The sequence below is a fragment of the Vicugna pacos genome, chromosome 1 (genome assembly GCF_048564905.1).
Source record: "Vicugna pacos chromosome 1, VicPac4, whole genome shotgun sequence".
Classification (NCBI taxonomy): Eukaryota; Metazoa; Chordata; class Mammalia; order Artiodactyla; family Camelidae; genus Vicugna; species Vicugna pacos.
Genome location: NC_132987.1, coordinates 54,318,031 through 54,340,399, shown reverse-complemented (window position 1 = coordinate 54,340,399; position 22,369 = coordinate 54,318,031). Strand labels below are relative to the sequence as shown.

At 37.2% G+C, this 22,369-nt stretch overlaps 1 protein-coding gene across 3 annotated transcripts; it reads left to right on the top strand.

The window, feature by feature from the left end:
- Positions 1 to 2,241: 2,241 nt before the first annotated feature.
- Positions 2,242 to 22,242, top strand: TRA2B (transformer 2 beta homolog). Of its 3 annotated transcripts, none has more exons than XM_006201001.3 (9): positions 2,242 to 2,532; positions 14,019 to 14,152; positions 15,230 to 15,392; positions 16,635 to 16,823; positions 18,628 to 18,743; positions 19,059 to 19,142; positions 20,317 to 20,376; positions 21,117 to 21,190; positions 21,820 to 22,242. In XM_006201001.3, exons 1-9 carry the CDS (start codon positions 2,497 to 2,499, stop codon positions 21,828 to 21,830), a joined length of 867 nt encoding a protein of 288 aa, XP_006201063.1. In that variant the 5' UTR covers positions 2,242 to 2,496; the 3' UTR covers positions 21,831 to 22,242. The 3 variants fall into 3 exon arrangements, with proteins under 3 accessions (XP_006201063.1, XP_015092107.1, XP_015092108.1); XM_015236621.3 differs by having other exon boundaries at positions 2,328 to 2,532; positions 21,120 to 21,190; XM_015236622.3 differs by lacking the exon at positions 14,019 to 14,152 and having other exon boundaries at positions 2,328 to 2,532.
- Positions 22,243 to 22,369: the final 127 nt, after the last annotated feature.

Sequence of the window (22,369 nt, the reverse complement as noted above, 5' to 3'; positions counted from 1 at the left end):
AAAAGTACAAAGGATCATTGAAAAATTCCAAACACAATTCTTGGGGAAAAGTGTACTACAGTTATTTTCTTCACATACACCCTATTTCACTTTATCTTTGTGAACTATGTCTCCAGCTCCAAGGTAATGGTTTAAATCTTTTTATAACCCAATTTCTTCTTACTAGGACTTGAAATACAGTGTTTCAGGAGGTAAAACTCCACAAACACTTTAGTTTCTAAGATAATTTGCACTTCACCCGACAGTGAGTTGATGAAGCCCTGATAAATGATGGCAAGGGAGATGGAGGGGGAAAAAAAGATAAATTGAAAAAAAAAATATGGGAAGTAAAACTGATGGGATGTATTAGCTAATTAAATGAGGGGAAAAGAAAAGGAAGTTTTAGCAGAGATGTTTAGAGGGCAAAGGGGGAATAGATTATTAAAACAATTATTTTAATCTTGGATATGTTAATTTGTATAAGCCTCTGAAATAAGCAGGTGAATATTCCAGTAGGCAACTAGAATTTAAGCAAGTAACTGCAAAGGGCAGTGGTGTTCAAGGCTATAAATATAGATTTGAAAACCAAAGGCATATAGGTCCCTACATGATTGAAAGGATGAAAGCATCCTTTGAAAGGATGAAAGCAGATGAGGTTGGCTGTGGAGAGAATGTAAAAAGAGCAGACAATTGTCATTTCTTGAGTCATCACCAAATCTCTGGGTCTCAGGTATCTTAAATAATGATGCTGTTCCAGATGACTATTTTAAACCAAGCAAGAATCAAATTGCCAATTCTTACAACTCAATAATAAAAAGAGTAATAATGGGCAAGGTATCTGAATAGACATTTCTCCAGAGACGATATACAAATGGCTGATAAACACATGAAACATCATTATTAGGGATAGGCAAATAAAAACCACAATGGTATACCACTTCACACTCACTAGGGTGGCTGAAATTAAATGGCAGTTCCTCAGAAAGTTAAACATAGAGTTACCATACGGCCCAGTAATCCCATTACTAGGTGTATTCCCAAAAGAATTGAAAACATTCATACAAAAACTTGCCCGTGAATGTTCATAGCAGCATTATTCATAATAGCTAAAAAGTGGAAACCATCCCAAAGTCTACCAACTGATGAATGGATAGATAAAATGTGATACACCAAAACAATGGAATATCATTCAGCAATAAAGAGGTATGAAATACTGATACATGCTACAGCATGGATGAGCCTTGAAAACTTTATGCTAAGAAGTCAGTCACAAAGGACTTCATATTACACGTATGATTCCATTTATATGGAATGTCCAGAATAGGCAAAACTATGGACGAAGAAGATTAGAGATTCCTTAGACATGTGAGGGTGGGGAAGTGTGAGGGAGGATGAGACATGACTATTAATGATAGGTTTGTTTTGGGGAGGCCATAAAACTGTTCTAAATTTGTCATGACGGTTGCACAATTTTGTAAATATAAAAACCACTTGAATTGTACATTTTAAATAGGAGTATTGCATGGTATGTGAATTGTATCTCAAGGCTATTTAAAAAACTGAAATGGCCCTGTTATCAAAGTACGTCACCAGCCAGAGACCATAATTTTTTTTTTTAATGGGTGGGGAAATAACAGGCACAGACAAATGTCGGAACTTCCAAGTTTGGGCTCTTTCCACTCTATCATGCTATAGGGGTGATGGCAGAATTAATCTTCATTCTTTGTGATACCATTATAGTCATACGTCTCTCTAACACTTAAAATCATTGTTTGCAAATGTTATGCTTAACAGTTCTCCCTTATTAGACCACCGAAGTCTTCAGATCAGAGATTCTGTCTGATTTCTGAGCATCAGTGTCTTGGTAAAGTGTTTCGGCATTTAACAGATGTTCAAGTGAAGCTTTTTCAGGTAGAAAAGATCCACAACTGAGGCTACCTATTTAAAAGCAAAGCACGGAATCCAGTATACAGATAACCGCCCTCCCAACCAAAGGCAGGCACAAAAAAAGAGAAACTAATAAAGCGGAAGAAAGGAAAGATGGATAGGAGAAAAGTGGGCATCGCCTCCCTCTGCCCTCAAGGACGGTTTTCTTGTACAGTTCCAGAAGGAATTGAGGCGCGGCGGGTGACTTCACTATGCTCCATGACGACCACCACTGAGGCGCGCTTACTTTCCCGCCTCAAAGAAACCCGGAGATGGGGTTAGCGCTGCGCAAGGGGCGGTGCTTACGTCACGTCCGGTTCGGGACGAGCCACTGCTGGAAAGGGAAAGCGGGGAGCGAGGGGTGGAGCCAAGAAAGCGCGCCTTCTGGGAAGGGGTGGGGCCTGGTTAAAGAGCGCCGCGTCACATCCGGGAGACTTAGAGCCCGTGCGGAGGCGGTACGGTGCGCTTCGCTTCTCAGCGTCTCGGGAACCACTGCGTGGTGCGAGGCTGCGGCGGAGCCTCTAGACAGAAGGCGCAAGAGGTTGGCAGCTTCGATTGAAGCACATCGAGCGGCGAAGGCAGACAGGAGTCATGAGCGACAGCGGCGAGCAGAACTACGGCGAGCGGGTACGTAGGGCCGGTGCAGGGGGTGGCTGTGTGGTTCCCAGCTTCTCTCATCTTTTTCCAGGCCCTTCGGCCTCGGAGCGGGAGACCGGGGCGACTTAGGCTCCGAAGTCTGAGGCCGGGAAGGATGGGAGTCAGGGATTGAAGAGCCCTTGTGGGTAGTCGCTTTAGTCGTGAAGGAGGCCGCCGGCGAGTTTTGGTGGCCCCATACCCGAAACGGCGGTTTTTTCCGTTATAACAGGGGGAGAGATTAAAAATGGCCGCTGCGTCCCCTCGGCGGTGGGGGAGGGGAGCGGTATCTAGTTTCGCCGTTGCTCTCCTGCGAAGCCTCGTTGCAGCCATCTTGGGCTGGCGGGCTGGGCGCCCTGCCAGAGGCACAAAATGGCGGAGGAGCCGCGCGTCAACGCGGGCGCGACCCGCCGCCGGGGATGGAGGCGGACCCGCAGTGTGAATTGGGGTCTTTCGCTTGGTATTTAGATTGAGACAGGGCCTTCCTATGGGCCCCGAAGGGATGGAATCGAGGGTCTTACTGGGGTCTCTTTTGGGTGGGGAAATCTCGTCTGAGGTAGACTTGAGTTCTGGGCCCGTTAGTTTGAGGGAATTGCGCGCGGGCTTTGTTCGACCTAAGTGGAGTGCTTTTCTTTGATACTGAAAGGGCTTTTAGGCCCAAATTCGTTGTCGGTGCCAAGTGGATTGCGAAGTCGCTGGGGTTTTCTCGTTTTATGGAGTAGATATTTTCCCCACCGGAGGGTGGAGGAGAAATTGGCGGGCAATAATTTATGGCGTCGTTGTTTCCTTTGTTTTGAGACATTCAGACTCAGTGAGCCACGACTTGTGTTGGTACACTTTAAAGTCTCCATTCTAAAATGTGGAGTTCGGTAAGGGTTGAATAAACTGCAGGAATAAGACAGTCCCCGAGCTTTGAAAGCATGATGTAAAATAAAGCTTGGTTGCAGGGCTGTGGGTACAAACAGGCAAAAATGTAAGGCTTGCCAGAATCTTCAATATTTGGAGGTTAAGGAAATTTGTTAGGAAAAGGGTAATAAAAAGCCCCAGAGAATTTGATTTGATTTTTTTAACTTGATAGGATTAAACTGCGTGTCTTTACCGTCTGTTACCCGTTATTTTCAGGTAAATCTTGAAATATTTTAGCAAACTCATAAAACGGATTTTAGGTGGTTCATTACAGGGGCGTTATTAGAAACTTTTATCTTAACTCTTGGAATCTTAATGAATTTACGGTGCAGCTTTGGAACCAAATCTGGTTAATTTTATTTGAACTAATCAGGCTCCGCTTTTACCTATTCAGATGAATGTTGGCTGTTTTTCCTTTCCGTAAGAATTGATCCACTATCACCAGTGTGTGGGATCGTTTAAGCCCTTTCTTAGGGTAAGAAAGCTTGGATCAAACTCACAAGTTATTAAAGTTGTGGCTTATGGTTTCTGCCAGTTGAATATGAATATACTGTTGAAACTAGTCATCGGTATTTGGGCTGGGAAACAAATGTTAATTTTTAAAGTCTAAAGTTACTAAAATTACTGTGTTGTTTTGAGAGCACAAAAGGGTCTCTGACTAGAGGACTCTCGAGTTGAATAAACCTGAGTTACTTGTGATGGTGTGCTTGTGAAGGTGAAAAATTGTCTGAAGGAAGTTATATTTTATTTAAAGGAGGAAACAATTCCAGGAATTAGGTTCTTGATTGAGACAGGTCAAGAGACATTGTCCTCCAACTAATCAAGTTTTTGAACTGGCATTTTCTATTAGGATATATATCCTAGTGTTTCTCATATCTTGTTCCATAAAACGGATATTCACTAAATTCTTGTGAAAAGAAAGTTATAAATTAAAACTACGTGTTAAAAATTGGTATTTTTGTCTTAAATAAGAGTCTTGATTTCCTGGGAGAGATTTCTGGACTTTGAAGTTGTAGAATATCTCCACATAGTTTTGTTTGGCGTTTATTATGTGTGTAGATTGCTTTCAAGTTGATGTATTGGAACCTGAAGTGATTAGAATAGCCCTAAAACAAAACAGGTTTGCACTCAAAAAATGCTTGCCAAAACCATAAAGCTCAATACTGCAGTTTAAATACAGTTTAAATACATAAAAAACACTAGGTACAACAGTTGGGTCTGATTGTTAAAAACTTTTGAAAGTGCCTAAAAACGGTAGGGGGAAAAGTTGCATTCAGGATGATGATCTTGGACATGACCTGGTATGAATAGCTTCTCTGGAGCCTGAAAAATTACTTTCATTCCACTCTAAGCTTTCAAACACTCCAAATTGTTAATGTAGGTCACTAATACTTAGAGGTCTAATCAGTTAGTGTTAATGTCACTGACATCTTTTCAGTTCAGCTGGAATTCTCCACCCCCATCAGTAGCTCTGGAAATGTTTTTTCCCTCGCTCCTTTAGACTTTAGAAGTTCTCTTCCTAAAACAGACGGGAGGGGAGTGGTGCGAATGGGGAATAAATTATCCTCTGTCTGATTGTTCTTAGTGTACTTACTGTGAATATTGGCACTCAGAGATGCGGTTCTTTGTGTTCCCTTGTCTTTTAAATGTGCAGTGTATGCGTTCCTGAATTTTTGTTGTTCATTTCACACTTTGTTAGAATCTACATTTTACCTGTAACGGATTTTCCTTGTCAGAGTTGATTTAAATTGAAGATTTGTTCCTAATTAAAGCTAACTTCCCTGATATGGTCATACCCATGTAAAGTAAAATATTTTTAATTTCCAAATTAAAGTTTCTTCCAGTAGTTGCCCAAAATTGCCTCTCCCCTCCACCCCCAAGAGGTCGACTAGCACCTTTGGGAAAAGGGGACTTTCTTAGCTAGCAGTTATGTCATTTCACAATTTGGAAGAATAAGAACATGATAGAGTTCGTAGCTAGGTTTAGTGTTGCATGGTAATGTTGAGGGGGTGATAAATCTTAAAGCCCAGTAATGGTCACAGTGTTTGGGGTATGGTGAGGTTTGGATGTTGGGTCTTGGCACCTTGTAATGTCCTATCCTCCTAATTTCTTTAGCTTCTACAAGTGGGTCTTTACCTAGAGAATCCAGAAACTAAGTAAGGAAATGCTTTTTAGACCATATCATTTTAACTTGTCACTATCAGTATTACAATAAACACTGAGAGAATATTGCTTATTATTTTTTGTAGAAGTAATGTGTTTGTAATATAGGTATATTATCTTTAGTCTTATTCTCTATGGAGATAAATAGCATCTGGATACCATTCCATCAAACTGCTTTTCAGATTCTGCAGTTTTTCTCTTCTACTTAATCTTGGGTTTTGGGTTTTGGTTTTTTTTTCCCCCAGTTTTTTGTTTTTAGCTCCTAACTCTAAATTTGAATTTTCAAAACTGAAACTTTTCAGTCTGTTTCTTCCTAAAGGATTGTAGCCATTGCACCAAGTTTCTTTAAAGTATTGAATTAATTTTGGGTGGGAGGAAATAGTTCACATTGTTTTGTTTCACTGTGAGTCTGGTTAGGTACAAATCTCTTGAAACCAGGTGGAAGACTGTTTTTCTTGGTTTTAACTAAGACTTTTAAATATTGTGGATATGGTCTGGACCTAGAAGGTGGCATTTTGAAACTGAAATTACAAGTGATTACAAGGTAAGTACTACCAGCTTTGTCTGTCAAAGGTTGAACAGGAGTTCAGATAATGAGATGTGTGGAATGGAATTCACCTTATACAGCCATTCCCCCTTCTTAGCTCCAATAAAACCCCAAGCTTAAGGGATAGATATTAATACTTCATAGTGCACATTTTGCCCAAGAGAAGGGTAGTGCTACAACTCTATATATCTTTTGAGCCTTAGTATTGTGTGTTATGTTGGTCAGTTTTTACACATAATTGTATTGTTTAAAAGATACAATGATGAGGTGGTGATGTTTGGGAATTTCAGGTGTTTGATCCAATTTAGTATTTTGGGGTGTGGGTCATGGTAGAATTAGGTATTGTGACTTAGTCTTGTTTTTAAGCAGCCATGGGGGAGGAGGTCTTTATAACAAACTAGAGTACAAATGCTCAAAAATCTTTGCTTTGAATTGGGTTTTGGAGGTTATTTTCTGAATTTTATCAGTAAAATTGCTGAATGTAACAGCATGGATGAGGACCACTTTTTGCATTGATTTTTGTGCTTAGAATAAAAGGCAGTCCTCTGGAAAAGTAGAACTGAACTTGCACTTTTGCTGGAAAGCACCAAATGTTTTATGAATGTAAATAGTCTCTACTTCTGCAAGAGATTTTTTTAAAAGCATGGACTTAAGAGCTGGTTTAGGTATGTCAGATGATAGTTTTTTCAGAAAGTATTCTCAGTCTTTGAGGATTTTTTTTTTAATCTAGCCAACCCTCTAGTAGAGTTTAGCTGCAGAAAAAATAAAATAGTTCTTAATGTTGATATGAACATTGATCTTTATAACAGAATCAGTGAGTTTTTCTTTGGCCCCTCCCAGTTTTTAGAATATTACCTTGTCAATCAACCTGAGTTTGCCTATGTTTTTGATGTTATATGAATTCCAGTTGTAACCCCTGAAATAATTTTAACAACAATTCTGTTTGTGATGGAACAATTTTAAGTAGGACCTCTTAACCATATGTCAATAATAACATTAGTTGTTGCTCTTCTGGTTTCATTAAGTGGCCACTTGAACTTAGATGCGTTTAAATGAACCTAATATTTACATTATCTAGCAGCTTATTTTGTTCTTTGAATATAAAAGGAAGAAGGTTGGGAGAGGGTGATGAAATAACAGCAGGAAGGCATCCATATTGACAAGTTGTGACTTCTGGAGCTTTGGCTGCTATTCCAGTATCTTCTGCATCTAAGCCCTGTATCTGTATACAAATTTTAGGAGGCCTTAAGAGAAAACCTGCTTGGGCATTCTGATTCCACGATTACATTTGTGCTGCCAGTAAACGTATCCCATTACATTTTAGTGATGGATATTAAAAGAAAACCAATTACTGTGACTCCCTTAAATAAAAAGGCTATTTAAATTTTTCCCTGCATTAAATACGCAATAATTGACTTTGAAAAACTAGGCTGAAAATTATCTTACCCTCTTAGAAAAGACATCACAGCATTTCACCAGAGCCATGCTTGATTGTCTTTGTGATCAGATAAGATTTTTTTTAAGAAAGTTTTATTTTCAGAAAGAAAATTAGAACTATGAGGAAATTGTTAACAGTGAAATGGAAGATCATATGGTGAAGTGCAGGAAGACTAGGATGTTTTATGAGGGCAGTATTTGTTTAGGGTGTTCAGTAGATACTATTGATCTGTTAAATGTTATTGAGTCTTTTAATAATTTCAGTAGGTGAGCTATAATTTTTCTCCCAGTATTGCCACCTTTAAAAGTAGGATTGCTCCTTTGAACTGCAGAAGATTTTAACAATATTCGTTGGGGGGGTTACCAAAAATCTTTGAAAACACCATTGTTGGATTCAGGTTCGTTCTGCTTCCTTCATAGCTACTTGCATATAGTTGGTTGACTTGATTTTGTCTTTTTATGATTTTAGTTCTAAATTTAGTAGGTTGGATCATTCATAAAATCTCACTAGAGCAGCTTTCTAGGGGTGGGTTAAACACTATAGTCCAAATTTTCAGATTCCCTTACATTGTTTTTCTACAGAACTCTTTATGCAGTACAGAAATGTGGCATTAAATACATTCTTGATCTTACCTAGATGAGTCACAATTTGTTAAGCCTCTTCAACCCTGAGCCTTGTTATCATTGTGCAAATGAATTGTCCGTGCCTTCCTTTCTTGCACTTTTGTATTAATATGTCACTTTTTGACTAGAGATGTGCTTTTGACACTTAATATATTTTCTATTGATAAATACAATAAGAAGTGTGAAATGTAATCATAGCTCTTAAAGTGTTAGATGAACAGTAAATGTTCAGTCGCGCACTTCAGATTCAGCTTAAGCATGATAAATCTACTTGGAGTAGACAAATGAGATTTGATTACTATATATATGAACCAACAGAAAGCTAGTTTCAATTTTTTGAGGTGCATATTCTAGTTTTTCTAAAAATCCAAAAACATCAAAAGGGATTTTTTTTTCTAGTTTCAGTTTTGGCACTGGATTTTATCCTGGAGTTTTAAAATATTCTTCATCCTGTTCTTTTTCTATTAAGGTTAATGTTGAAGAAGGAAAATGCGGAAGTCGTCATTTGACAAGTTTTATAAATGAGTATTTGAAGCTCAGGAATAAGTGAAGCTGAAATTTGAAAAAATAAAAGAAAGAATGCATGCTAATTATCAGACCAGAAGTCCCACTTGTAGAATATTGAGCAATTTGTGTGAAGTGGGGAAGATGAAAGAAGTCAGAATTTGAAACGGAAGAATGAAGAAAAGAAATAAAAATGAAGTTAAGATAAGAAGTAATCTGGAATCAGAAAGCACTACGCTAAGTAATTACTAGTCTGTTTATGTGTCCCTGTATATTTTGCTAAACATGCATGCATTATTTGTTTAATAGAAGAAAATATATACAGGGTAAAGAAGTGCCTTCCAGGGGAAACGTTTAAATTAGGTAATTCTTATTTTAACTTCTTAGTCAAATGATTGAAATGCAACTTAAAATAATAACACTTTGTAGTCAAATAGGCAGGAATGAGCTCTCTAGTTTGGGTAACAGCTGACTTCATGTTTCTCCTTTAGATTTTTCATCTATCTAGCTCTGCTAGTCCTGGGTCATGAGTGAGTACCTCTGGAGTTGGGGCTGGTGGTCTGTGCCACTACCCCACCCCCAGACTTTTAAAATGCACTGACCCCTATCTTTCAGTACAGAGCAATATATGTTTGTCAAAGTTTTCCTAAAGAAGGATGTTTACAGAAGCAAACCCCCAAAATCCAAGCAAAGCATACAACAGGATAGTTCCTTCTGGCATTTATAAAAACACTAATTTTTTTTTCCTAGATGGCAATAGTGGAAAGCTATGACCACTTAGGCCCTACCTTTAAGATGCATGTATGCTAAATTCACAAGCTGATTCTTAATTCTTTTCTGTTTAATGCATATATTCCAGCTAAATGACTAGGGTTACTGATAAAAAAAAATTATAGGGGCTTCCCTTAGAATGAGGTAGGTCACAAAAGTGAACAGAATATCTAACTCAAAAGTGGCAGTAATAGGTGCTTTATTCATAAATCAGCTTTATTCCCTTTTCTCATTTTCTGCTATTAACACTTAACTGTTAAAATGATGTGAGAGGTGTAGATCATTAAGTAGCTATATCTAGTTCTTCACTCCCACCACTTACTGGGAAAACAGACCCAAAAGTTCTTGTCGTTTCCCCTTCTGTGTGTTTTACTCTGTTTTAGCTGAGTAGAGGAATCAAATGATTGGTGCAGTGTTGTTAGCCTCAGTTGGATGGGACAAGTATGTGTGTCAAAATAATACTCAGTAGTATTCTGCTCTGTTGAGAAAGCCAAGAATATCACTTCTCCTTGAAATGAAAACCTAAAAAGCTTTCCGAGAATTGTCAGACATAGAGCTCTTGGGGGGAAAAGTGGCTTAAAAGACATTGTAATAGGATCCATTTTCTGAGACATTAGGGCCTATTGTTAGTGTAAAATTTGTGGTTAGAATTTTTTTCCTCGTATCTTACAAGCAAGAAAATTACTCCCATTTATGGGTGATGTAGTTTCCAGCATTTGCTTTGCCCCAATTATTGCTTTCTAAAATTTGCCACATACAAACTCATAACATTAAATTTGATAATGTTAATTTTTCATTCAAAATGACTTACAATTTAGGTAGAAAGTTAAAGCAAAAGTGATATAAATACATGGGTTCTTTTATCAGGAGACCTGAAAGTTCCTTGGGAACCAAAAGAGAAAATACCTGTTATACCTCAAAGGGGGAGAAGCAATTTGGAATTTGATTATATGGCCCAAACTGGAAAGATGTAAAGCAAAAATAAACATTGGTGCTAGTGGAGCATCATCCATTCAGGTTTTCTCTCCACCCAGCTTCCCCCACTGCCCTGGGCAAAGCATCTTTGATTCTGAGTGTGTCTCCTTTCACTCCCTGCCAGGAGGATAAGGTGGAAACAGGCCTCTTGTGTTCAGGCAAGCTATAAGGTACATGTCCCAGGAGGGCTGATTAATACCAAGGGGCAGGTAGGACAGAGAAGATGGCAGAAAACAAGTTTTCCAGGGAAAATGCCTTTGCCAAGAAAAATTCAGATAGGAAGCATAATTACACGTGTGGTATATTTAAATAAAGGAAAGATGCCCAACTAACTCCAGACCTGCTAAAATAAGCTCTAGTTAGGGATCTCTTCAAATGCTAAATAGGATTACTGTATACCTGTAGGAGCCACTGTTCAAAATCTAGTTCACTGCATCCAGTTTTTAAAATAGGAGAAATGTAGCGATTGGATGGTTTTCCCCACTTCTGGCATCTTTCAAAAGGTTTTTGTAAGATACTGCCATTCTCAGAACAGGGAGATACAGGTTGGTATTTTGTTGGAAGGCTGAGTTTGTTTTTACCTGATGTGTTCCCTGTAGGTTGTATGTAAGTATACGACTTAAGGTCCAATCTATAAGAACTTGATTCCCTGAACCGTTTATGGGGAATTTTTCCCTTTTCTGTTTTTCATGCTAACTTGAAGTTTACGACCCTTTTCCTTGAGGTATTGACGTTCAGAGTAGGGTTTCTTTTAGTAGGATTTTAGTATGTTGACAGTTAATAGTTTTGTCGGCCCTGAGAGTAGACTTTGAATTTTCCTTGTGTGTAGGGGCTTTCTTAGCTGTTTTTACATATTTGACCATGGACTAAGGACTAAGATTTAAAGTTAACTTTATGTTTTTATATTTGGCTAATAATTTTGGGTGTCTTTTCTTTTAGACAGGCTAAATATCCTTGCATATATTTCCAAACCAGCTAATGGCCAACATAATTACAAAAGGTTTTAACATTAAGACTCTCCCTGACAAAGAAAAGGTAGGAGGTGGAGGCATTGTTTCTGTGTTAGCCTAACATCAGTACAGAAGGGAAAGCCTTTGCATTCTGTTTTTTTCCTGATCTAAGAAAAGATTGCTCACAAAATGCATCTGCGTATAGCCAATTAGTTTTAGAGGTTTAGACCCTTGAGTGTAAAGTCTTAATTTCATAAATACTATAACGTGGACCCTTGATCTGCTCGAATTTTCATGGGGAAACCTCACTAAGGTTTATTCCTAGGCAAGAAGTACTTTCTCCTCTCTTGGTGGACAGGCTGATAAAGCATCTGAGCTTGGAAAAAGACTTTTCTATTAATGAAGCAAGAGGCTTAAAAGATGATCTTGATTTTCTACTCTCTCTGCCTTTTTCAGATCCCTAGACTGATTTCTATTAACTACAGTTACTGTATTGGTTATCTTTTAACTCTTACTGTAAGGCACCCATATTTTCTCCCTGCCAGAGTAAGTTGTTATCTCTGGTTTTCCATTAAAGGTTATAATCATTCTATGAAGTAATCTTTCTAGCATTGGAATAAACAAAGACGTTTAGTAAGTAACTTTGGGGTCCCTATTTCTACCTTCACTTCTAGATTAGCTTTTGTCTGTTGTAATGATGGCAGAAAATGTACCCCCCATTTTTGAGAACTTCTTTGTCCAAGGAGAGAAGGAGGTGAATTGTGCTTTTAAATGTTTGAGTGTTCAGAATATTTGCCAGAGAAAGCCAAGGGATTGTTAACTGGGGTCCCTAAAGCCATAGTATATCTTTTAATTATTTCTTAATGTCAAAAGCAGCTGTTACCCCTAATAATGAGGAATGCCATTTTTTTCTTGGAATCTCTACTAACTTAAGGTGGAAAGGAGAGGAGGCTGTCACATTTCATGTCACTTCACAACATGTTTTATAATAACTTGGGAATCTTACTGGAAAGTTTCTAGAGTTGTTTTAAGTGTAGAGACCAGAACTCACTTTGCCTGCTGAATTACTCTTCTGTGTTCTAAACTTCGAGCTTTAATTTGTCTTTTCTGTGTTGTATATGAATTTGATCCCTCAGCATCATAAGAAGGATCTTCCAAATTTTTTCGACTATGCTGTAGGTCACAGAACATACTCTATAATATGTTCTGTGATTTAAAATAAGTTCGTATCTTCTATCTTTTCAAGAATGGCCAGAGTATTCTGAAGGTCTACCACACAAGGAGGTCTCTTATGATAACTTTTATGCAGCTTCAACATTGATTCTTAACCCTAAGAGTGATTTACTGTAATGTGGATTCTTTTTGAGTCTGGTTATTTCTGCTCTATCTTGGGCAGGAAGATTCACTAAACTAATGCCTTTTAATTTGCCTGCATTGGATAACCTGAAATAAAGGTTGTCTTGCATGATATTACCTTGGTTAGCTATCAGACTGAGTGGATTCTCTTGTCTTTTCCACTGTTTGTTCTGGTGCCTTGGCAGAATATTTCCGTGGATCCAGTACTTACTGTATTTATGCTTTTCCCACTAATTAGTTAATTACATGCCTTTTGGTCACTGATAAACTTATTATCCTGTTTACCCATTTCTTTGCTAGTTCCTTTTAGAGGTCTTTTTTGTACTACCTGTCTGCCAGCTAGCCCAGTTTTGATAGGGAAAGCTATGGGTATACAGTGTGTATCTAGATTTTGATTTTTACATATAGTTCCTGAACTTCTTCCCTTACTGAGCCTCCTTTAAGAGCCCCTGATCTATTTTGGTTTTAATATATTTTTTATGTAACTTCTAACTGCTTATTTCCAGTTCCCTATCCATTTGCCCTGGCTCATATCCACTTAGGAAGCTGTACATCTTTGGCACCCTCTCAGTTCTTACCTCTGCAGTTGACTGCCTTTCTACTGTAGCTCCATCTGGTTGCTTTCAGATTTTTAGGGGCCTTCCACCGTGGTTAGACAGACAGGGTCTTCAGGTCTAGTGTCCTCCAAGCTGGTCCTTGCTTTCCACTAGGTTTCTACCTTTCTCTGAGACTTGAAACATATCTTTGTCTTTTTTCCCCACTCAACAATAAATAAGACTTGAAATTCTATGGTCTTATGAAAAAGAATCAAAAGCATTTTAAAGTAAGTTTTATGAATTTTACAGAGTTTTTTATTGCTGGTGACTTGATTGAAATAGGTATAAGGTACAGGTGTCATAGTTAATAAGGTTCTTTCTCACCCTAGTTTTTATGGAGTAACATTCCCAAAACAGTCCTTGGACAGTTCCCTTAACTGTTTGGCTTTGTTTGGCACCCATTTCTGAAGAGAGTGGGGTCAGTTAACTCTTATCCCTGCTCCAAAAAAAGGGTGGAAGTTCAAGTTAATTGACTTACGTCAATTGGAGCAGTGCAACTATTATACCAGGTATATTCAGTTCCTGCCCTTACCTATGTTTTCTTATCTTGGAAGGGGATTGCTTTCCCTCACCATTTATCTCACCACAGCTTATTTGTTTTTAAAATTGCCCAGAAAGTATACAAATTAAACTTTTGACATCTACGTGTAGGAATCCCGTTCTGCTTCCAGAAGTGGAAGTGCTCATGGATCTGGGAAATCTGCAAGGCATACCCCTGCAAGGTCTCGCTCCAAGGAAGATTCCAGGCGTTCCAGATCAAAGTCCAGGTCCAGATCTGAATCTAGGTAAGAAAGACTGTTGTGGGATTATCTTGTTACTCTTAGCTTTGAAATTGGTGTGTGCTTTGTAAACTAGGAAGATAGAGAGGTTAGATCATTTGTTGGCTTATTTAACATTGGTAACTAGAAATGAACTTAATCTTAAGGTCTGGGAGACAGAAGATTGTGGTTAAGAGCCTGGGCTTTTGGTGTTAGGGTTCAAATCTTACCTCTATTTTTTTCTGGCTTGGGCAGATTACCTAACCTTTTTGAATCTTAGCTTCCTTATCTAAAAGGCAAGTTAGTAACAGTACCAGTTCTTCAGAATTGTGAGGATTCACTCTGAGTTTAAGTAACTTAAACTACTTATTAGTGTATGGCAAATAGACTGCAGAATACCGATTTTTCAGTAACTGCAATTCTTGATAAATAGGTATAGTCTAGTATGACATACATGTATATATAAAACAATGCCTTAACACAGCGCACTTTCTTTCTTTTTTTATGTTCGTCAAGAGTAGGCTATACCTCCTGGTTTGCCCAGGTCAGCCCCAGTTTATGCCTATTGTCAGGCATAATTAACAGCACTCACTTTCTCTCTCATAGTGTGTCCTCCCTGGTTTAGATGACAGCTCATATGATCATTGTAAAGAGCAACTGGTTGATATTAATACTGCTGGAGAGAACTACTGTGATGGTGATTTTAAGCGAATGGTGGGGCATAATGCAAGAAACAAAAATAAAGGGTGGTATTCCGATGGGGAAAGGTGGGCACAGATGAAGCTAGTATGAAATGTTGCATGTTTTGTGGTTTTGATAAGATACTGAGTTTGTTAATTCATTCTCTTTATCTTAATTATTTTAAGAAATGTTGGAAGAGAGCTTTAGATAGCAGTGGTTTTGGAACTCTCCCTAGCAGAGTTGAAATGACTAGATACAGAAGAAAAGTCTTGATCCCACCTAATTGTTGGTATCATGTTAGTATATGCCTGGATTGTGTGTTCTCTGTCCTTTGGAGTTTTAAATCTAGAATAGAGTAGTAAAAGAATTGAAAGCTGTATCTTAACTGTCAGCTATCATAACCTTGAATCCTTTGTCTTTCAGGTCTAGATCCAGAAGAAGTTCTCGAAGGCATTATACAAGGTCACGATCTCGGTCCCGCTCCCATAGAAGATCCCGTAGCAGATCTTACAGTAGAGATTATCGAAGACGACATAGCCATAGTCATTCTCCCATGTCTACTCGCAGGCGTCATGTTGGGAATCGGGTAAGATGAAAAATAATGTTTCTGAAGCAATGGGCTGTCTAAAGCCACTTTATAATAATCTTCTCTATCTTGTGTTTTGTTTCATTTGATGTCAAAACTGATATTTGACAGTGGAGCTTTAGCATGGTTACCTGTAGAGAAGCTTTTTAGTGTTTTTTTTTGTTTTTAAGTGTTTTGAGATAGTCTGTCTCTTACTTAGAAAAAAAGATGTCTTCCATGTAATAATCTGCATTTGAGTTATCGGTCGCATATAGGCAAAATGGCATCATATTGGTAGCCTGTTAAGTTAAAACTCCACTGTGCATTACTGGTACAGTAATAGTACACTAGATTATATAACATACCTATATGTTCCATGATAATGTTACTCAAGTTTTCTGGGTTTGTTTAAATGGTTTTTACAGAATGCTCTTCCTGAGTTTCCCATTTAGTTATAAGGAAGTTTTCAGGTATTAAGGCTCCTACCTTCCAAGAGAAGTTCCAAATGAGATGGCATTTAGTGTGTTCATACTGCGATTTCATTGTGTAATCCGAATAGTTTTATAGGATGTGTGTGTGAAAATGGGATGGAATTTGACTATTGTAAATATGTGTATGAAATAAATGAAACTTCTAGGCAAATTCATTATAGCAACTGGAATATCAGCAACATTTGGTTCATTATTTTTATTTATTATAATGATTTCAAGCTGCTTAATACTTGTTAAAGCTTGGTACATATCTTCTGTGTGTGTGTGAACACTATGTATATGATGTTTCTATAGAAATAAAATCAAGCTGAACATGCTCTTCTGTATCTTTTGACAATTTAGAGCCTCCCATTGTGTGGGTGGTATATCTTAATTCAACATTTTAAATAGTTTTTCCCCTCTGGCTTACAGAGACACTACTATTCTGATTATCCTTGTGTGTGCATATTGTGAGTGTGTGGACATTTCTTAGAATAAAGTCTTGGAAGGTGAATCCTTTGGGCAAATTGCCCTCCAATCTCCAAAAGAAAAAAAAGGTTTTTTACTAATATGAACTGCTATTCCCCCCCCACCTACCCCCACTTGATTATTTACAATCTTTCCTGCCCATTTTTAAACTTGCTTGTGGTGCTGCTGTAACACTAATTTTGTAAATAGTATTTAATTTAGTTATCTACTTTAGTATTGGTGGCATTTTTGGCTAATTTGTGCATGATCCCTTTAAAAAAATATGACAGATTTTTAAGTTTAAAATCCATTTTTCTATTTCTAGGCAAATCCTGATCCCAACTGTTGTCTTGGAGTATTTGGATTGAGCTTGTACACTACAGAAAGGGATCTAAGAGAAGTGTTTTCTAAATATGGCCCAATTGCTGATGTGTCTATTGTATATGACCAGCAGTCCAGACGTTCAAGAGGATTTGCCTTTGTATATTTTGAAAATGTAGATGATGCCAAGGAAGTAAGTAAAAGTCTTGTAACTTCGTAAAAATACCAGTCTTATTGTTAACTTCAAGTACTTGGATAAGGACAATTTTTGCCTTTTCTAACTGTACCTTGAGCTAAAGGAAATCTATTCTTCTGAGAACAGCTATTGAAGTCAATAAAATGAACTTTTTCCCCAGCCTTTTAATTTGGAAAATTTCAAATGTATCCAGAATAACAGAAAAATATGACAGTTGGTTCTGTATTCCAACTTGGTCTCCTACCACATTATTTGAAGTAAATTCCAGTGTAGTTGACTGTTTCCAGATGTGATATGTGTCTCAATACAGATCTCTAAAATATTAAGATAATGATACGCTCATTTAGAAAATTTAACCTCTGTTTACATTGAGTTACTTTGTAAAATGGAGAAAAACTGATTAAAAAGCTGATAAAAGTCATGGCTCAGGTGAAAGGAACTGGTTTTGAGTATATACTGGCAAGTGATTTTATATTTTGATGTTGATTTGAGGCAAAATTTACAAAATAAAAAACATTTTAGTACGTAGACTAAAAATACATCATTGTGTGAATCTAGGCCACATTTAAGAAATTTGGACTTTAAATACATAAGGATGATAGCTGAAGTCATCTCTAGGGACAGTATAAGCAAGGGAAAGGCTTGAGAAACTTAATGACAAGCCTTCTGAGATCAATATTGAGATTAGTACATGAGCCCTAAATAAAACTACATAGTTTATATAATTTTTGTGAAGATTATACTAATTTTTAAAAACCATAAACTAATTTTTAAATAGAGTAAGTTCATTTACTAAAAGAAGAATTGAAAGCTGAGTGCAAGTAATAGAGATTTAATTAAAGGGATGCTTTAAGATGGCATACATTTTCATTTTGGTAATGATTGATCCCAAGAGATGTAAATAGGATTTGCCCAAGGTTATTAACAGTATAGGCCTCCTGGTTTTCTTTTTTCTTTTTTCATGGGACCGCAGTTAGCTTCTTGAAAGACAGCATATTTTGTATCTGAATCAGCAGTGCCAAAAACTGTTTGGAGGCTTTAAACAAACTAGAAAGTAGCATAATTGGAATTAGAAGTTTAAATTCTATTCAGGTGAGGGGGGGTTTCTTTAAATAAATTGTAAGCAAACTGCTGAGTCTTTGGGATATTTTTTCCTTAAGTGCGTACTGTTTCATTTAGTGTATATTCTAGATGAAGGAAATACATGTAATTCAAACTTTCTCCATCCTAGCCTTTTGCTTCCATAGCAGGCCAGGGATCCATAAACTTGTGTAAAGGATCAGACAGTAAATATTTTGGGCTGTGTATACCGTAAGATCTCAGTGACAATTTTTCAACTCTGCCTGCCATTGTAATGTAATGTAAAAGCAGCCGTATGTAGTATGCAAAGTAATGACTGGGGCTGTGCTTCAATAAAACATTTATGGTAACTAAACTGAATTTCATGTAATTTCATTTATGAAGAATATTATTTTGATCCCCCCCGCCCCAGCCATTTAAATTCTTAGCCCATGGGTCATAGTTTGTCAGCTATGTATGTATGTATTTAGAGGTGCAAGCACTGTCAAACTGTAGTTAAGTAGAATAATTACTTCAAGTATGTATGGGTTAAACTGGCATTTTTGTCTTTTTAGGCAAACTTCTCTGGGCTTTTATGGTTAGCTTTTACAAATATTTAATGGACAGAAAATCCATAATGTTCTGGCCTGAAACCTCCAGTTGGACTTTATGTATAGTTATTTTTTGGATAGTTCGGGGCTTTGTCCAGGATGTATATGACAACTTACGTGGTTTTTTGAAGGCAAAAGAGCGTGCCAATGGAATGGAGCTTGATGGACGTAGGATCAGAGTTGATTTCTCTATAACAAAAAGACCACATACCCCAACACCAGGAATCTACATGGGGAGACCTACCTAGTAAGTTTATTTTCAAGTTTGTTAAAATTTGATATACAGTTCAGTTTAACTTCGAAGAACTGTGCATGATGGGGGCGGGAGGATCTTTGGAATTTCAGACTGGCTAAACCTATGTTCAGTGGAAACATTCTGTTGGTGGCACAATTTTGATACCATTGAATAGATCGCATCCCATTTTATCATAAAGAAATAACAGATTCTGACCTTTGCTGGGTAATTAAATGTTCGTCATCAGACCATTTTTCTTATACTGGAAATTAAACTATTAAAGGTAAAATCAAATTTATATAAATCTTACTAATTTGTTATTCATAGTGGCAGCTCACGCCGTCGGGATTACTATGACAGAGGATATGATCGAGGCTATGATGATCGGGACTATTATAGTAGATCATACAGGTAAGTTAACCATAATACGAAATTTAAGTTGCCCCCAAAACTGAAAGACAAACTATCTCTTCTCCTGACTCAGTTGCAGCCTAATTTACAGCAGTGCTATACCTAAGTTTTAGCCTTTCATCAAGTCATTACCTTTAATACTAAAATGCAGACTTCTAGGTTTTATGGTTATTATGTCTTTTTAACTTATCTTCATATGTATATGTTTTAAACAGCAAGTTGTAAGCCAGCTGAAATCCCTGTTTTAAAATGTGACGGTGCAAACAAAATTATAGACCATAAAGTGAGTTTCATGTGCTGTATTTTGAAAGCCATTGTTTTATAAAGCAAGTTTTTGGTATCTAAGGTATGCACTGGAGGGCAGGAAAAACTGATTCTTGAGAGAGTCCAAACAAGTCTTAAGGGCAATAATTTAATGTAACAATGATCAGTGTTTGTTTTTTTTTATTACCAAAAATACTGATACATTTTTCAGGAGTTGGTAGGGAAATGCCCATGATATAGGAAATATTTTGAAAGGTAAAAATGAAGTGAAAGTCTCCTTTATTTTAGCAGCAGCAGGTAATTTAGAGCCTGTCTTGTCAAAATGTAAATTGCATAGTAAGTATTGACCACAGCAGTTATCCTTCTTTGGATACCTAATTTTAGTGTGGTGTTGAGGTGTGGATGTCTCCTGCCTTCCCCCACCCCCAAGACTGCTTGGTAATGGGGTAATTAGGTTTATTTATTTATTGAATGGAGGTACTGGGTATTGAACTAAGGACCTTGGGCATGCTGAGCATTCACTCTACCACTAGCCTATACCCTGCCCCCCATTTGGTAATGTTTTAAGAAGTTGACAGTCCTGATACTTATCACTGACAAAAAGAAACTCTGCTAAAAATGACATTTCTGTACTAAGTGACACTTAAGGGATTGATTTGTGGAGGCTGCATAGATTAGGGTGTTAGAATTTATTTTTACTTTCATTCACTTGAGCATTTACTTCTAATGATACTTATTTTAACCACCAGGGAGAGCTCTTTGCCGGTTTGTAAAAGGTGGCAAAAGCAGCCGTTTATCACTTAAAGGAAACTAGCTCTCACTTCTCTTGAGTCATAGTTTTATTGCATGAATTGTATACTTTCAAAAACTTTATAAAAAATGAATATATGTTGCTTTTCTGCCTACACAGAGGAGGCGGTGGAGGAGGAGGAGGATGGAGAGCCGCTCAAGACAGGGATCAAATATATAGGTATACCAGAAGATTTAAAATCTGTAACAGTATTAGTAGAATGACTCACATAAAATGTGGTTATTAGTATTTTGGTAGTTAAATTATGTCATGTTGCACAAAATTGGATTGCGTGAAGTTCATAAAAACTAAACTGAAGCCAAATGATAATGTGTACATGGCTTAATTTGTGTGTTTACAGAAATTAATTGGGCTTACACTAGGTGATTTAGTCAGTGGCACCATGATGGTATAAACTAAGAACCCATAATATTTTACTCTTTGTTTATTCCTGATAGTTTTGTTGGCTTTTTGTAAGCATCTCGGAATAAGCAAGTGAATATTCAAGTCAGTCTTTCTTATGCAAAACTAAATCACTTTGAAGTACTATGAATGAAATTTTATTTTGGGTATCATTCATGGGATATGGTTAAAACTAGTGGTAAGAATTTTTTCTTTAACATTCTACTTAACAGAATTTAAAATGGGTCAGCAGATTGAATGAATATATGCCTTGCTATATTTGATCTGTTGACAATCTCCAGTAGTTAGATTATTTGGTACTGGGCCTGATTATGTGCTTCATTCTCAGGACTGAAAAAGACCTTGACATCCCATGACCAATGGAATATTTTTGAAGGTCAATAAGGACCTTTTGAAAGGTTTTGAAACTGATAAAGGGACCATATATAATTTTCATGTGTCAATTTAGTCTAACTGTAATCTGTAGAGTCTTAGATGATCTTGACATTTGTTTACAGAAGACGGTCACCTTCTCCTTACTATAGTCGTGGAGGATACAGATCACGATCCCGATCTCGATCATACTCTCCTCGTAAGTTTTATCTTGATAAGATTTTTTTGTTTTAATAGCAGGCTTGCCCTGACTTAACAAACCACAGCAGGTAACGGGTTGATTCAGTACTTCTCCCTGTTTCTCCTCAATTTTTGTGTTGTAGGGTTCAAGGAAGTATATGAAAACAAACCCTTGTAATCTTACTGTTGCTAGTTAAGATAGCAAATGTATGTCATGTCACCATTTGTAGCTTTTGGCATGGGGGCAAGGGGAGATTACTAGGTTTATTTATTTACTTTTAGAGGAGGTGCTGAGGGTTGTACCCAGGACCTCGTGCATGCTAAGCATACACTCTACCCCTTGAGCTATACTTTCCCTCCTTTTGTTTTTTTTTAAGAAGTCCTTACAGTTTTTGTACAATTTTTGTACAGCTTGGAAACATTTGAGTGACTTAAACCTTTAGCTATCAGGTTGAGTTATACTCCCAGCTATTTCTGTTTAACATTGGTTTTCTTAGTGGAACCCTTATGTGAATGTCTTCTGTTCTCACAGTAGGGGATCTCGTACATAGGAATTTCCTGATGGCAGAATAGTCTTAAAATTTTCAACATTAAAAGTATATACTTGATGATCAGTTCTCAGTATTGAAACATTTCTTTTCTTCCTAGGTCGCTATTAAAAAGCATGAAGTTGAAGACTTTCTGAAACCTGCCCTAGAGTTGGGATATTGTTCGTGGACAATATTTTTTATTGTCTCCTGTTTAAAAAGTGAACAGTGCCTAGTGAAGTTAGGTGACTTTTACACCTTTTATGATGACTACTTTTGGTGGAGTTGAAATGCTGTTTTCATTCTGCATTTGTGTAGTTCGGTGCTTTGTTCAAAGTTAAGTGTTTTCAGAGAAGTATGTTTTGCATGTATTTTTTTACAGTCTAAATTTTGACTGCTGAGAAGTTTCTATTGTACAAAACTTCATTTAAAAGGTTTTTCTACTGAATCCAGGGTATTCTGAAGATCGAAGCCTGTGTGTAAAATGCTACCAAATGGCAAAAAGCAACAATAAAGTCTGGTTTTTACTTTTCTTTCTAACATATCAATGCTTAGCAGAACTGCTCAGATTAGATTGTCAGTAAAATTCAAGACAAAAATGCCCATTTTCCTCCAGTCCATGAAACATACCATATACTTAATATACCTGCAGTTAAGTGTTAAAAATTATG

Bases quoted from the DNA above. Each gene is read 5' to 3' on its own strand.
- TRA2B (XM_006201001.3), top strand. From the start codon at position 2,497: ATGAGCGACAGCGGCGAGCAGAACTACGGCGAGCGG. The intron at 15,393-16,634 runs GTAAGATGAAAA...TTCTATTTCTAG, and splicing joins GGCGTCATGTTGGGAATCGG to GCAAATCCTGATCCCAACTG. The intron at 18,744-19,058 runs GTAAGTTTATTT...TGTTATTCATAG, and splicing joins TACATGGGGAGACCTACCTA to TGGCAGCTCACGCCGTCGGG.